Source organism: Pollachius pollachius (genome assembly GCF_949987615.1).
Source record: "Pollachius pollachius genome assembly, chromosome: 15".
In the NCBI taxonomy this organism is placed as follows: Eukaryota; Metazoa; Chordata; class Actinopteri; order Gadiformes; family Gadidae; genus Pollachius; species Pollachius pollachius.
Genome location: NC_136948.1, coordinates 15069684 through 15083364, shown reverse-complemented (window position 1 = coordinate 15083364; position 13681 = coordinate 15069684). Strand labels below are relative to the sequence as shown.

Below are 13681 nucleotides of genomic sequence, written 5' to 3'. Positions count from 1 at the left end.
TGAAGGTCTAAGCAGAGAACCCTGTTGGAAAAGGGAAAATAGACAGAGCTGCAGCCTACTCGTCAGAGTGGTTCAATTCACCGTTCGATAAAGTAACATTGTCAACAGTATTATTAACGGTATTAGAGATTAAGGAAATTTGAAGGGAAAAAATAATTGTAGGCTGCATGTGAAGGTAAAAGATCATTTTTGAAGTGTATTTCCTCTCAAGCGTTGCCTTGGTTTAAAGTACAATCCATGTAAAGTAGACATCTTTGAAATGCACAGCTATACATTGAGATGCATGTAGCCGTTTGAAACCGCCTTTAAACAGTGATGCATTGTTTAGCACAGGCATCGTTTACGCTGCTTAACTGATGGATAGGGGGGAGCCATTCCAAGTCTGTCTCAAAAAGCGTGCACGATTCTCAGGCAGGGAGGTAATTTTACATCTTAACAGAATCCAATTAAAAGCAGAGGCGTTTCAATTTAACGTCCACTGGCATGTCGCCGCTGTGTCAGACCACAAGTTAAATTGAAATCAGATTAGGGAGAGAACCAGTAGAATTTTTTTCCCTTTTTTTTTTCCTTCGCATAACATGGATCATGCTTTCCAGGAATGATAACTCTGTCATGCATACTGAAAGAAATAGTCTATCTTAGCTTCCATTACAGCTTTAATTCTCCCCTGTTCATTAATTCCGCAGCAGATTACCTGAGGAGATACAATATGCCGTCAGCATAGAGTTTTAATTAAGTATTGGGTTATGTTGAGACGAGTACCTTATGTGAAACTCCTGCCTTAGAATGCTCTTGTTTTAATTACCTCAGAGTGCCCCCTCATTAACCTCTATGGAGATGTGCTCACTAAAGCCGTGTGCATTACAAACACTGCACTCACATATTGGGGTTTTATCCATATATTAGGAATTATATTTGAAATGATACCACTACAAAACACAAGTAATGTGTTAGCCGGTGGTAAATAATTCAAATTATTCTTAATTATGTTCAATAGTTGAATTATTATTATTATTATTATTATTATTATTATTATTATTATTATTATTATTATTATTATTATTATTTTATTATTATTATTATTATTGGTATAATTATAATCATACCAACAATAATAATATTATATAGATACACATATTTATGTATATATATATATAAGTAATAGGATTCATGGTTGTTGTATAATTATTGGTTGTAGTTGTAGTAGTAGCAGTAGTAGTGATGGTAAAGTGGTAGTATACTTAGTAGTAATAGTTATATTTATAGCTATTATTATTTTCTTTATTTATTATTTATGTATTATTATTATTATTATTATTATTATTATTATTATTATTATTATTATAAGCATTATCATTACTAATATTAATATTGGTAGTAATAATGTATTTATTTTAACAATCTACAAGAGAAGATCTTTATCTTATTGTATTGAAACAAAAAGTGACAACATGCAGGACAATTATGCATGAAGGTCTTTCGTGAAGAGTTAACCTTGGTTTAGCCAAGGGCACTGTGACGACCCCTGGTGGGCTAAGCCACCATCACAAACCATCACAAACCCAGTCTCCCTCAATGACTCCCTTCATTACGCAACCATCTGGCCAGCACACCAGAAACACAATGCAAAGTCACCACGAGACTTGAAAATATACTTCAAAATTGTAAGCAAAAGTATGAGGAATATATGAACCTTAAAATGGGGAGGGATATTGTGTGCTATTGATTATTATCAATTTAACAAAATTGTTATTGGTATTTTAGGAAAGACAATTATAATTGTATGTTGTGTAGTCTGTTATATATGCTATGTCTCCAGAAAACGCCTGCTGCAATGGTGCAATGGTTAAGAAATAGCTTGTAATATGAATTTACGTTTTATTTTAACTTGAACGATTTCCTTCCATTTGGAACAATAACGGATTACGGATTACCAGCAAAATGCACAATAATGTAGATATTAACATACGGAATGCAAATGTGAACGCTAACAGTGACACTGCCTTATGTGTCAGTGAACCTTTAACACACAGTCAAGCATTCTTGCATTCGTCTCTTTGTGCCCAAACCGTGCTCTCTGCACAGGATCTCCATTCCGCCACATTTTATAGCTTCCTAGCCCATCCGTCTTACACATGTGTGGGTGGTCTGACAGCACGGCGAAGATCTTCTCGTCTCTATCGACCGCTCCAGATCTTTTCTTCTGATCTTTTTTTTCCATATCTGAATTTTCGTGCTTCAGAATGTGTGCTTTCTATTTTGTTTTCGAAAGGATTCACCTTAATGTGTTTTAATGGGATAGTCCTGCATTAGCGTTTAATGGCACTTAATTGTACAAAAAGGAAACCATAACCATAACCACACAAGGAGAGAAGTCAAGTATTTCCAAGCTCTTTAGAAGAACAATTTAGAGCAGACAAGTGCTTTTCAAACCTTGGATTGGATTCAGTCCGAACGCCTGGTTGTTAGAAGTGGCCTTCTACATTCTTGAGGCTACAGTGCCACCATCTGGCCGTGAGAAATAGATAAACGTCACAAGGGCAGCATGCCATTTATAGCATGCGGTTAAACTTTCAGCCCTGCGTCGAAATACACACATGATTCGTATGTATTGCGCCCAAAGCATAATATTATTTTAAGTATTCCTATTCGTACATACACACTCAAATACCCTTCAAAATTAACGTCTCCTCCTACACCATCTTCAGTAAAGCCCACCAAATAAGTTCCATTACTCGATCATGAAGTGAAATTGTCTTAGCCTGTAATATATTTGCAACACTATTTAGCTTGCCTCAAAATGCTTGCAGGTGCAGCACATAACAGACATGCAGCCAGATATTCAGCCCAATTATTATGTTGTGGATCGATCATTTTTAGGTCCATGCCATTATAGATAATGAGCAAAAGCCTGCACTTCAAGAACGCAGGAGGCTTGCCAAGAAGGAATGGTGATTACAATCAATTAAGACTGATGACAAAGCACCAACAATAACCCAGTGTCTGTAAGGAGAGAGAGAGAGAGAGAGAAAGAGAGAGAGAGAGAGAGAGGGGGGGGGGGGGGGAGACAGAGGGAGACAGGAAGACAGAAAGAGGGAGAGAGACAGAGAGAGAGAGATTGAGCTTGTATTATTCATGCATCCTTCTAAACTACCCTTTTTTGTGTAATCAACATCTGTTGTGATGGGCAACCTCCCCTTTTCCTCAGAATGGCCCACTTCAGATAATGAGTGTCATACCAAACTGCAGGCCAAAGGCTGATTTTACTCTTCTTTAACTCCTCCCCTTTGGCCTCCACTCTCACTACCCTCTGTTCCCTCTTCTTCCATTCAACACATAGCCATTGTGCGGAACCTTGAGAACTGAGAGAAGCCGCCTGGCAGAAATGTCTGTGCTCAATGTGTGGTGGTGCTGCTGTTAGGATGAAACAGATTACAGTCTCAGTCGTCTTTGTGGACGACGTAGACACCTTAACAAGAGTCCTCAAGGAATGTGTTTTACTCTCTTCATCAAACTCACTCTTTTATGAATCTGTCTCTACCTTGGCCACCTTTTTATATGAGCTTGCATTGTACACACGCTTTGGATTTATCCATTGTCCATTCCAGTTTTCAGACAGCATTTATATATTTGTATATTTTTGGGTAGTTTTACTGGCATTCCTTCGTTTTCTTTGTGAAAGGGTGTGAAACAAGTATTTTTGTAAGGTTTTTTGAAGGATCTGTAAAAGTTGTTCCATTTAAATTAAAGGTCGGTTTATGCGCCTCCTTGTGGTTATTATCAGTATCTCTTTTCCCAACAGAGGGCTGAGAAATTGCATCGACTAAATGATAGAAAACAATTAAATAGCGTTATAATCAAACTGGTATTAAACAAAAGGGATATTGACAATAATAAAGACTCGTTTTCAGTGAAAAATTTGTAATTCACAAGATTTCAATTATAGTTAGAGGTAGGATTAGGATCTGCTATCCCCCAGGCTTGGAAGAGTTATCCCAAAAATTCGGTGGCTTCACACAGGTTAAAACAAAGGATGGCTTTAAGTGTTCATTATGTGCATTTTGGTGAATTTATTCAATTTTATCAGATAGCTTAACTCTCGGGATTTTTATCATTTCCAAAATGGTATTTTCTTGCCTTTTCAATTATTAGAATCCATCTATATTATTTATTTGACTTAATATTGACAATTCTATCGGCAAGCTGCAATCTTAATTAGCCTACCCTTATCTTTATTAAAGTCAAAGTAAAATAAACATTTAAAATAACCATTTTCAAACATACATTTTGTTTGCGAAAATCTTTCAGATCCAAATGAAAATTACAGGATTTTACTAAGACTTGTCTGTAAGTAGTCTATTAATTCTTTGCCCTGATATACATGTACAACATGTCCATCCACAACATTTTAATAATATGACAACGTTATTATCATTAGCAGTATTCTTAATATTATAATAGTCAACAAAAGTGGGACAGGTTAATCAAACATAACTACACGTTGTCAACTGATTGCAAAGTGCAGACTTTAAATCGTGTGTTCTTCTTTCTGAACAGCAGATGGCGCTTGAGGGTCGGTGCAAATAATCGACTCAAAGCATTTCCTTCTTGCTGCATAATAAATAATCTTGAGTTAAACAGCATAATCTGTTAAGCATCATGGTCAAACCTGGAGCTGAAGGAGTGTACGCTCAAACGCCGTAGACACCAAGACGAAATGCAACATTGTTCATGTGCCTTTCAAAGAAAGACACTAGTGCATGTTTCTTTTAAATAAAACATTTTTCATGTTATTTCGGTAAACTACCACGTGGTTAACAGCGAGTCTCCCATCATAACATGGGGCCACCATAAACCATCCACCCTGGCAGCAACCATACATGCAGGCGCTTGTTTTGTGACTGAACGTCAACACTATTTCAACCCTAGGTGCGCCATATCATCTTATAAACAAGAGGGCGTACTCACATAAACGGACCACCTCTACCGCCGCGTCTGTAGCTGCGCTTCCGTGTTTACACACCCACAAACCAGGAGGAGGACTAGCTAGCCCTATGTTTACCGAGCGAGCTCAGAGCGGGGGCTATAGAAAGTGACACTGTCACACACGGGAGGCTTATTGTATGGTCCTAAATAGATAATTTCAGGTCCCACGATTGCATTTTACAGCGGCATGTTCACCCGAAGGGGCCATGGAGACATCAAGAAATCTACACAGAAAGTTCTGGACCCAAAGAAGGATGTACTGACTCGACTGAAACACCTCCGGTCACTGTTAGGTGAGTGAAATGTCACCGAGCAGTTCACACGGCGTTACCCAGACCGAGCTAGTTGTGGCTAAGCTAGCCTACTCTGGACAGCTAACGTTAATGACAGCGCTGTCACCACAACACTGCATGCTGCTGTTGATTTAACTAGATAGATGCATAACGTTGGCTCCCATGCATGCAGTGTTTGCCCAAACGTGCACGTCTGATGTCCACCGTACGATGCACAACACTGAATAGCATATATTGTAAATATACCGGCGCGAACTGACATTTCGCTCTAATGTTAGCTTCTTTATTACGGCTAACTAGCCAGCTAACGCGGCAAGCGCTAATAGTGCCTGGCAGACATTCGCCTTTGATGAGTAGTTGACATAAACAACAATTGTATTATATTAGAACGTTTGGACCGTCCGATAGCATGGTCCAGTTTCAGTCTCATCTGCCTCGTACAGGGGGGTGTGCATGTATGGTGTTTGCTGTCAACCAGACTTCAATTAAGGGTCCTCTACCATGGGGTATTCTAGACAATAAGCTTCATAACGTGGTCCATAATCCCTTGTGAAGAAAATCTCCTTTTGTTATAACAGTGTATGACGGATTCATAACAATATTCACCTGTGTGACAGGATCTTTAGTTCATTAAGCATGGTAAATGTAAATTTGTCCTTAGCGAACTGCTTGAGTTGCTACCCATAGTATATGAGTAGCACATATATTTATGTTTTATAAGGGGATTGAACACTATAAAATGTTATTGCTTGTATACCCTCATGTCCCTGAGTTTATATGAAGCTTTCTGATCTTTGAAATATAATATATTTGACCAATTCTAACAAGATAAAAATATATATTTTAATATATTAATATATATATATATATTATATATATAATATAATAATATATTTTTCTTTGCTTATCAATGGCTAAATTAACAATCCAAAAGTAAATGAAGATAGATTCCTAGTAATACTTCAGTGTTTTATGGAAGTACAGAAGAGCAAGAATTAGTTGTGATTATATTTGTGCAGACCTAATGTCAACAAACCTATGTGGTCTGTTTAAAGTTTATTCTAAGCTAGCTGAGTCAGTGAGTGAGTTCACTTCGTATTTGATCCATCTGTTTTACATTGGGCCTACACTGCAGTCCTATTCCCTCTTCAATAGCAAATATAGACCATAGCCTCTGAAGTCTCTATACTGCAGTGATAGCCCAGCTTCAATGTCAAGAGTAGCACTACCCAGCTTGAGGTCAGGCAGCCTGGTTCCCCCATGTGTAGTTAAAGATAAGGTTGTTCTGTTTGTCCAGTGGCTGATTATGGTGGAGATTTGTTGCTGTCTCCTTGCTACTGCCCTCTCTTAGCAGTGCTTTTGGCCCTGGAAGGATTTCCTCCTGCAGCTGCTGCTTCCTCTGTGGCCAGGAAGAGCAGAGATAGAGATGGGTTGATGTGGAGAACTTCTACTGAAAGGAGTGTAATTGACTGAAGCGAAATGGTGATTTTGATTAAGAGAACACATTATCGTGGTCTTATAAACAATGGCAAATAGGAACCATTGGTATGATTGAGGAACTGGGAAAACCAACTGAACAGCCAAATGAATCATCGAACACAATGATGGCAGTTGACGTGGTTTCAAAGTTGAGTAACTTTTGTGCGGCTGGCTTACTATGTAACCTCAAACTGACCATTTGAAGAAAAATAGAATATTTAAGACACTTTAATTTAATGCTGTCCTGAAGGAACATGACACATTTCCTGGGTCATCTTGCATTAAGTGTTGCATCAGTGGTATTGGGCTTGGAAGGTCAGTTGTGCTCTCTTCTTAGTGGCCTAGTGCTGGTTTTCTGCTCACTGAGCAGATTTGTGGGAAAGAGTGTGAAGGCTGCTGCATGTTAATTTGCCAGTCATGCCTGGCTGGAGTTGGCTGTGGCTGTTAATTACCCAGGCCCTGCAGACCACCTCTGGATGTCTAATGGCTATTTCTGTGGCTCTGTTTATCTCCCTTGACTCATTAAATATTCACTGTTGCATATTATCACTGCTTCAGTTTCTTCAATAAAACATAAGTTATACTTGGACCATGGCGAGCAGGTTATTTAGTTGAAACAACACAAGAGAAAGTAGACCTAGTTTTTGTTCTGCAAACCAACAAAAAACACTTGCTTTCCCCCCCTGTGGCATCCAAAATGCTCAAGCCTAACAAGTTTATTCAGAGTTGATGGCATAGCACTCTGTGGTGCATCCCATAGAATGAGTGCTTTGTTTTCCTTGGAAATTAACAACAGCTTTACATATTCTGGCGACCATGCAAAGTCTCTCCTTTACCCAGGCAACAAAAAATGTAAAGGTCCTCACTCGACTAACAATCAGGGCTTCACCTGGGCTATTTATGTTCAGTATACTGCTACAACTGTTCTGGACAAACCGGTAAATAAATGTAAGCTTTGTGGGAGATCTGAGAGACAGACACATACGGCATGGCTATTCACAAGCACGCAAGTTAAACTTGTGTGTGTGTGTGTGTGTGTGTGTGTGTGTGTGTGTGTGTTCGGCTTGTGGGCTTAAAGCTATCTCTGCACTCGTCTTTTGAGAGTACAAAGGAAGTAAGTGGGTGTTCCTTCCCTCGTGCATCTCTTCACTTGCACACTCTGAGACACAGGGTTCAGGGTCAACCTGCCGTCAGGCTGCTGTGTGGAGAGGGGAACTCACAAGGCCAATGGCCAGAAGGGAAGACAATAAACGCCCCATCAGAAGCCCCATCGAGGAGGTCCTCTGAGCGCCTCGATGGGCCTAACATCTCTTCTTCACTTCTGGTACTCTCTGTTTCTGGAAATCCTCAGGACAAAGCTCACCACTTGTCCTCGTTTATCTCAAGACTGCGTTGGCAAGCGAAGCTGTTGGTCCACTTGTTCCTGGGGTGTAATTCAGTTTTACTGCAAGTATATGATAAAGGGTCCTGTTCTTGATTAAAGCTGTCTAAGGGTGTTTATTTTTCATGGGGTTGGTAATTATTTGTCTGTGAGGAGCTATCTCAAGTTCAACTTTAAATAGCCCGAATTTGTACTGTGCTTTGTCCTTTTTTTGTTTTGTGGTTGTACTCCTTTGTGTTGGCATTCGTTGTTTTAAAGTTATTAATAAGGTCAAGGAACTTTTGTATGAAACATCATTGAATTGAACAACTCAGCAAATGGTTTTATGGATCCATGTACCTTTTGAGATTGTGGCTAAGCATTGCAGTCATAATGCGGTTTCAACATAGGAAATGTGCAATTGCTTTCTTGCAATGTTTCAATCATGTCTACTTAACTCTGAACACTGTGTTAGCACTGGTTAGACCGTTAAACCTTATCATTTTGACAGTAATTAAGTTGCTAGGTGCTACCTAGTGGTGATTAGATGCTAAGTGTGTCGTGGATGCCTTCACATCTGGATTCAGAGTTGCCCTCTGCATTTTAATGCTGGCTTTGACCCATGGTCCTGATGCAGTAGTGCAGTTCAGCCCCCCTCTCTCCCTTACTGCTCAATTAACGCGATTGATTGGCCTATCGTGTTAATCGCTCTCCAGTGTCTCGTGGGCTCTGGATGGTAGATGACACTGGACAGCCATTAGCAGGTATGAGGCTGTGGTTGCTTATTAGGACCACAGCTTCTTGATTAAGGACCTGCAAGTGTTCCTCTCTGCTCCTTACCTAAACATGGCTAGACTGTTCAAAGGTTGATAGAGGCATTCAGAGAGAGGCAGAGAAAGAAACAAAGCCTTTAGGAGTTTAATTCATGCTTTATTATGTTGCATTTTGTTCGTCAAATGATTTGTGATTTTAAGTTTGATTCTTCTAAAGCCATATTTTAAGCATTTTATCAGCTACAATTTAAGGTTTATATATTTACACAGAGATGTACACAACACATTTGTATTGGTTGTCCTTTTTTGTGTAGTGCTGTTGGTATCCTAGAAAAATAACACTGTCCTGGTTTCTTTACAGACTGCAGGCCTAATTGCCTTTTCTGTCACATCCATCAACTCAGTCCACACAAGTGGTCTTGTCTGCCTCCTGGTTCTGCCTGTCAGAGTGAATCTTAGTCATTAGGGACATGATTGACATGGTTCCTTCCTAGGCGTTGGTTGTCATTCATTTGATACAAGTAGATATATTTAGTTAGTTAGTCATTAGAAATGAATGGCCATTACTATTCCTTACCTGAAAGGGGCCTAAAGGTAACTTATTCTAGCTGCAGCATGATAAGCAGTATAAAGTGGTCTGCGATCCCTACAGATTTAGCATCAGTGTGTCTCGGAATAATGAAGTGCTACGTGGAGCAGCGTTCTGCTGCCAGATTTATGTCTCCCACTGTGTGCAGCAGGCAGTAGGCCAGCGTGTCCAACTTGATCAATCAAACACTGCCCCTCTTAGCATGGGGGTTTGAAAGCATACTGCTGGTTGACCTTCAGTCAAGCTGCACTTTGCTAATTTATTTGTTTATTTTTTCTTTAATGCTAGCCGCCCGCACCAGCTTATCCTTGCAACGTTTATGCTCGCATTGTGACTTTGTTACGGATTTGTGAGATATGTCATGAGACTGTAGTGTCATGTGTTGTGTACACTACTCACAGAAACGCAGATACAAAGGCTCTCCCTGAGTCTCAGGTGTTGTTTATAACTTAGGCTTGATCGGTCATTTCCGTTGACTGCAAAATGAGTTGGTTAATATTTAATATGTTTAGTGTTAATATTTTACTAGAAAGGCCTGGTATGGTATGGAAAGGCCTTGTTGTGGGAATGTGACACATGAATGCAGAAGAAAATTGACCTAGGCCTGATTTAACACCCATCGTGGTTAAACTACTCTGTTTGAAAACATCCTAGGCTTGACTCTATGGGTGTGTATTTTGTTATTGTCTAGCATGGGGTTTGCTCATGTAATTAACCTTTCATCAGCGGCTACTCTGAAGCATGTATCTCGTCCACTGCCATCATGTTAATCATATCATGACAACTAAGAACAGTGTTTGAATATTATGGTGACAAGTCTCATCCCGTCGAGTATAAAGATCCTTTTTTTTTTCGCAATGCCCCGTTGTTCAGTCGGCCATGTTTGATTAAGGCGTCACATGAAAGTCAGCAAAACTAGTTTTTCCAGTTTTGCTGGTTACCTGGACGAACAACCCTGTAAAACCCAGCTCTAACCATATAACCAAAGCTTCTGTTCATATCTCATTATCATACGGTCTACACTGCCATTGCCTTTGCTATGGTGGGTCAACAAGCCAGTGACAAATTAAAGGAAGTATATTCTTTTATGAGCATGTTTTGTCAAAGTATTTATTAAATTGACTCACTTTTGATGGAAGCATGTATCTCGTCCACTGCCATCATATCCCTCTGCCTGAAAATGTGATTTAGAGAACTCTTCTGTCCTCTGATTAAGATTTCATCGTGTAGTAATGGATTGCATTCTCTTTTCTTCCCATTACAGCATGTCTAAGCTTCCAATCATCATCATCATCTGCTCTGCTTCTCTTTAGGCTCCCAAGTGTTAGAAAAACCAAACTCTTTTTTATTGCTTAACTCAAATTTGTCACGCACTGTTGGAAAAACGCTGCATTAGCCGGGAGTTTAAATGTAACACTTGATTAGTCTCCATTTTATTGATGTTTTCAATGGTGTCCTTGTTTCTTGCACACAGTGTGATACTTAAAGTGGATTAAGGCGAGTATTTAAACACCAGCTAAAGAAGAGAAATACTGGACATTGGCAGTTTAGTCGCTCCCGAACGCCCAAGATGCCAAGATCAGCCACTATTCGATTAATGAGCCTACAATGTGTCAGGCCTTTGCCAATGCTAGCCCGGTTTACACTGTGCTATGGGTACACACACATGGCCAGACCTCAATCTGTTGCACAGCCAGACACTGTTGTCATGTGGAGAGACATCCACTCAGTGTTTGGCACTGCAGTGCTGAAATCAAATCATATGCACCATAAGTCCTCTGATTGCTGGACAATAATTATTCATCTTGTGTGTTTATGTTTTCAACGATAACTCGATTACCAATTACTGTGCCACAAAGTGCCATTCAGTAGTTGCAGCACAGAGGCTAGTCAAGCCTGTTGACATTTCATTGTAAAGTTTATCCTTCATGACAGTTCAGTGCACCACATATAAATCAAAATCCGCATTGTGCAACTGTTCATTGTAGTAGGAGTCAGTACATTTTCACCGGCGTTTTAAACACACCACTTTGAGTACATGATGATGCATGACATCCTGATGCTCTGGCAGCGCTAAATCTATACCTACAGGACCGTTAGTCATGCTGCCATGTGCACACTCAGACCCAGCTGTGGACAGAGGGATTTATCAGCTCAACCAGCAAATTAATCAGATCACTCTCTTGTCAATACTGATGAGGAATGCTGATGGGATGGGCGCCCGCTCGGTGTGAGTGGAGACCCTGATGTAATGCAGTGGGGGACTGAATTATGATCGAAATATCGGCCGGCTCCTGGGGGGGGGGGGGAGTTCATTGAGCAGCACAAGGAGCAGATGTGTGTCATGTAGACCTGTTAAGATGGAGGCTCATTCACTGCGCTACCTACAAGCACTCTCTTTAAATGACACCATGTGACACCCTCCTCTCGCTCAGCCCACCCGGCAGCCATGGATTTATGATTAACCTTTCTTCAGCAAGGTTCAAAAGTCAACCTGCCGCGGCGCTGACATGGGGCCGTCAAGGGCTCTGAATGGTTCCATAGGTAGTTGTTTGTTTCCCTCTGCCCTCGCTGGCCATCGCTCAGTTGGAAATCGAACGTCCCCGTGGTGCAGGCTGGGATTGATTTAGAACGGACTGCTGCGCACTGCTGCTAGACGAGGAGGAGGCTACTCAAGGGAAAGCAATAGGAGGGGGAACCTCCTGAGAGCATTTATATTCCTATCAAATGTGATCATTTGGAAGTGTCTGAGCTTGGCAACGTTCCTATGTTCCATCAATGGCTCCTTTCTCAAGCCGTGTGTGTGTGTGTGTGTGTGTGTGTGTGTGTGTGTGTGTGTGTGTGTGTGTGTGGGTGTGTGTGTGTGTGTGTGTGTGTGTGTGTGTGTTACAGTGAAACAGGTTCCTTAATAAACACAATATTTGTGTTTTCCTGGTGATTTGGTTTTTGGGCTGTTTTTTGCTGTCCTGGATATGGAAAGGAGGGTGTCTATTTTTGCTCCCTCTGGCAATCCTGTAAACCATTCTCTGAGAATTCATTATCTTCTAAAGAAGAAAAGGAGATTATCCATCTTCTTCAGTCACTTATTTTCCACCATGTCCACGTGTGTGCATAGACAAAAATCCTGCTGTGTGCATCCATCAGCCTCCACATTAGCAGCCACCCCGTGTCCCCCTGCTCTTTGCTGGTGCCCCCACAGGCTTCCCTGTGCCTGCTCTTTTAAAGAGAACCCCTCTGTGTCTGCTCTCCGCTCTCTGCCAAAGGAACCTATCACTCCCCTTCCTTTTTTTTCTCCCCCTCTCCTTTCTTTTCCTCCCCCAGCTCCTTTCTGCCAGGAACTGAGTGCACCTGCAGCGCTAGCTCTCCCGGAGCTAATACTAATGAGGCTGAGTCTGATCAAAGGCCTGATGGGGCTTTTAACCCACTCGGAGACCCCCCAGGGGGGTTAAATATCATTTATCACACTCTACGGTACATGGGATTTCTGGGTCGCGAATGGCGTCAACACCACCGTCACACACATGGCAGGGCTGGTCGAGTTTAAACAGTGATCTGTGGGCAGGCAGGCTAGACATGTTTGCCCGGGTAAATATGCCATAGGTGCCGCGTGCTGCATGACCTTCACCCATTGATTCAGCTAACACGGTGGACACGTGCAGTGTGCACACACAACTGGGTGCACACACTCCTAACTGTTGGCTCGGCAAATCTAGTTAAACGGCGGGTCATTCGATTAGAATGACATTAATTCACCGTGAAAATGTTTTTCCTGAATGATGGGATGGGTTCATTTTAGCGGTGGGAATTTGTTGTGCATTTTATTTAGTGGTAACCTGCAATCAGGTTAAAGCCCGGCGACCCTTGGCCTTAAAGGTCACCGTGACGCACACAGAGAACCTGAACTGATGACATTTGCCATAATGGGAACTCTCCATGAGCCATTCGAGGGGCAGGGGAACACTGTATAAATATGTTCTGCCTGACATTTGGGTGCGATCGTTTTCCAGTGAGTGCGGGGAATCCGTGGGAAAGAGAGCAGCCCAGTGATATCGGCCTCTACCAGATTGCGATGAGGTGAAGCCCACCGTGTTTCTCTCCTGAATATTTCATTACAGCCATCAGCGCGGGCAGCAGGTTGTTATTTCCCAGCAGCATCTCCCCCCCCGCATGCTGCGAGCAACAGCTGCGCTTCCCTGACAGC

At 41.3% G+C, this 13681-nt stretch overlaps 1 protein-coding gene across 1 annotated transcript in view; it reads left to right on the top strand.

The window, feature by feature from the left end:
• Positions 1-5059: 5059 nt before the first annotated feature.
• The window catches only part of ralgapa2 (Ral GTPase activating protein catalytic subunit alpha 2), a gene marked incomplete at its 3' end in the record, with an annotated part of 91659 nt that continues 83037 nt past the window's right edge, over positions 5060-13681 (top strand). The window contains 1 exon segment of the mRNA XM_079752285.1: positions 5060-5279. Coding sequence (XP_079608411.1) covers positions 5174-5279 — 106 coding nt within the window. The 5' untranslated portion in view covers positions 5060-5173.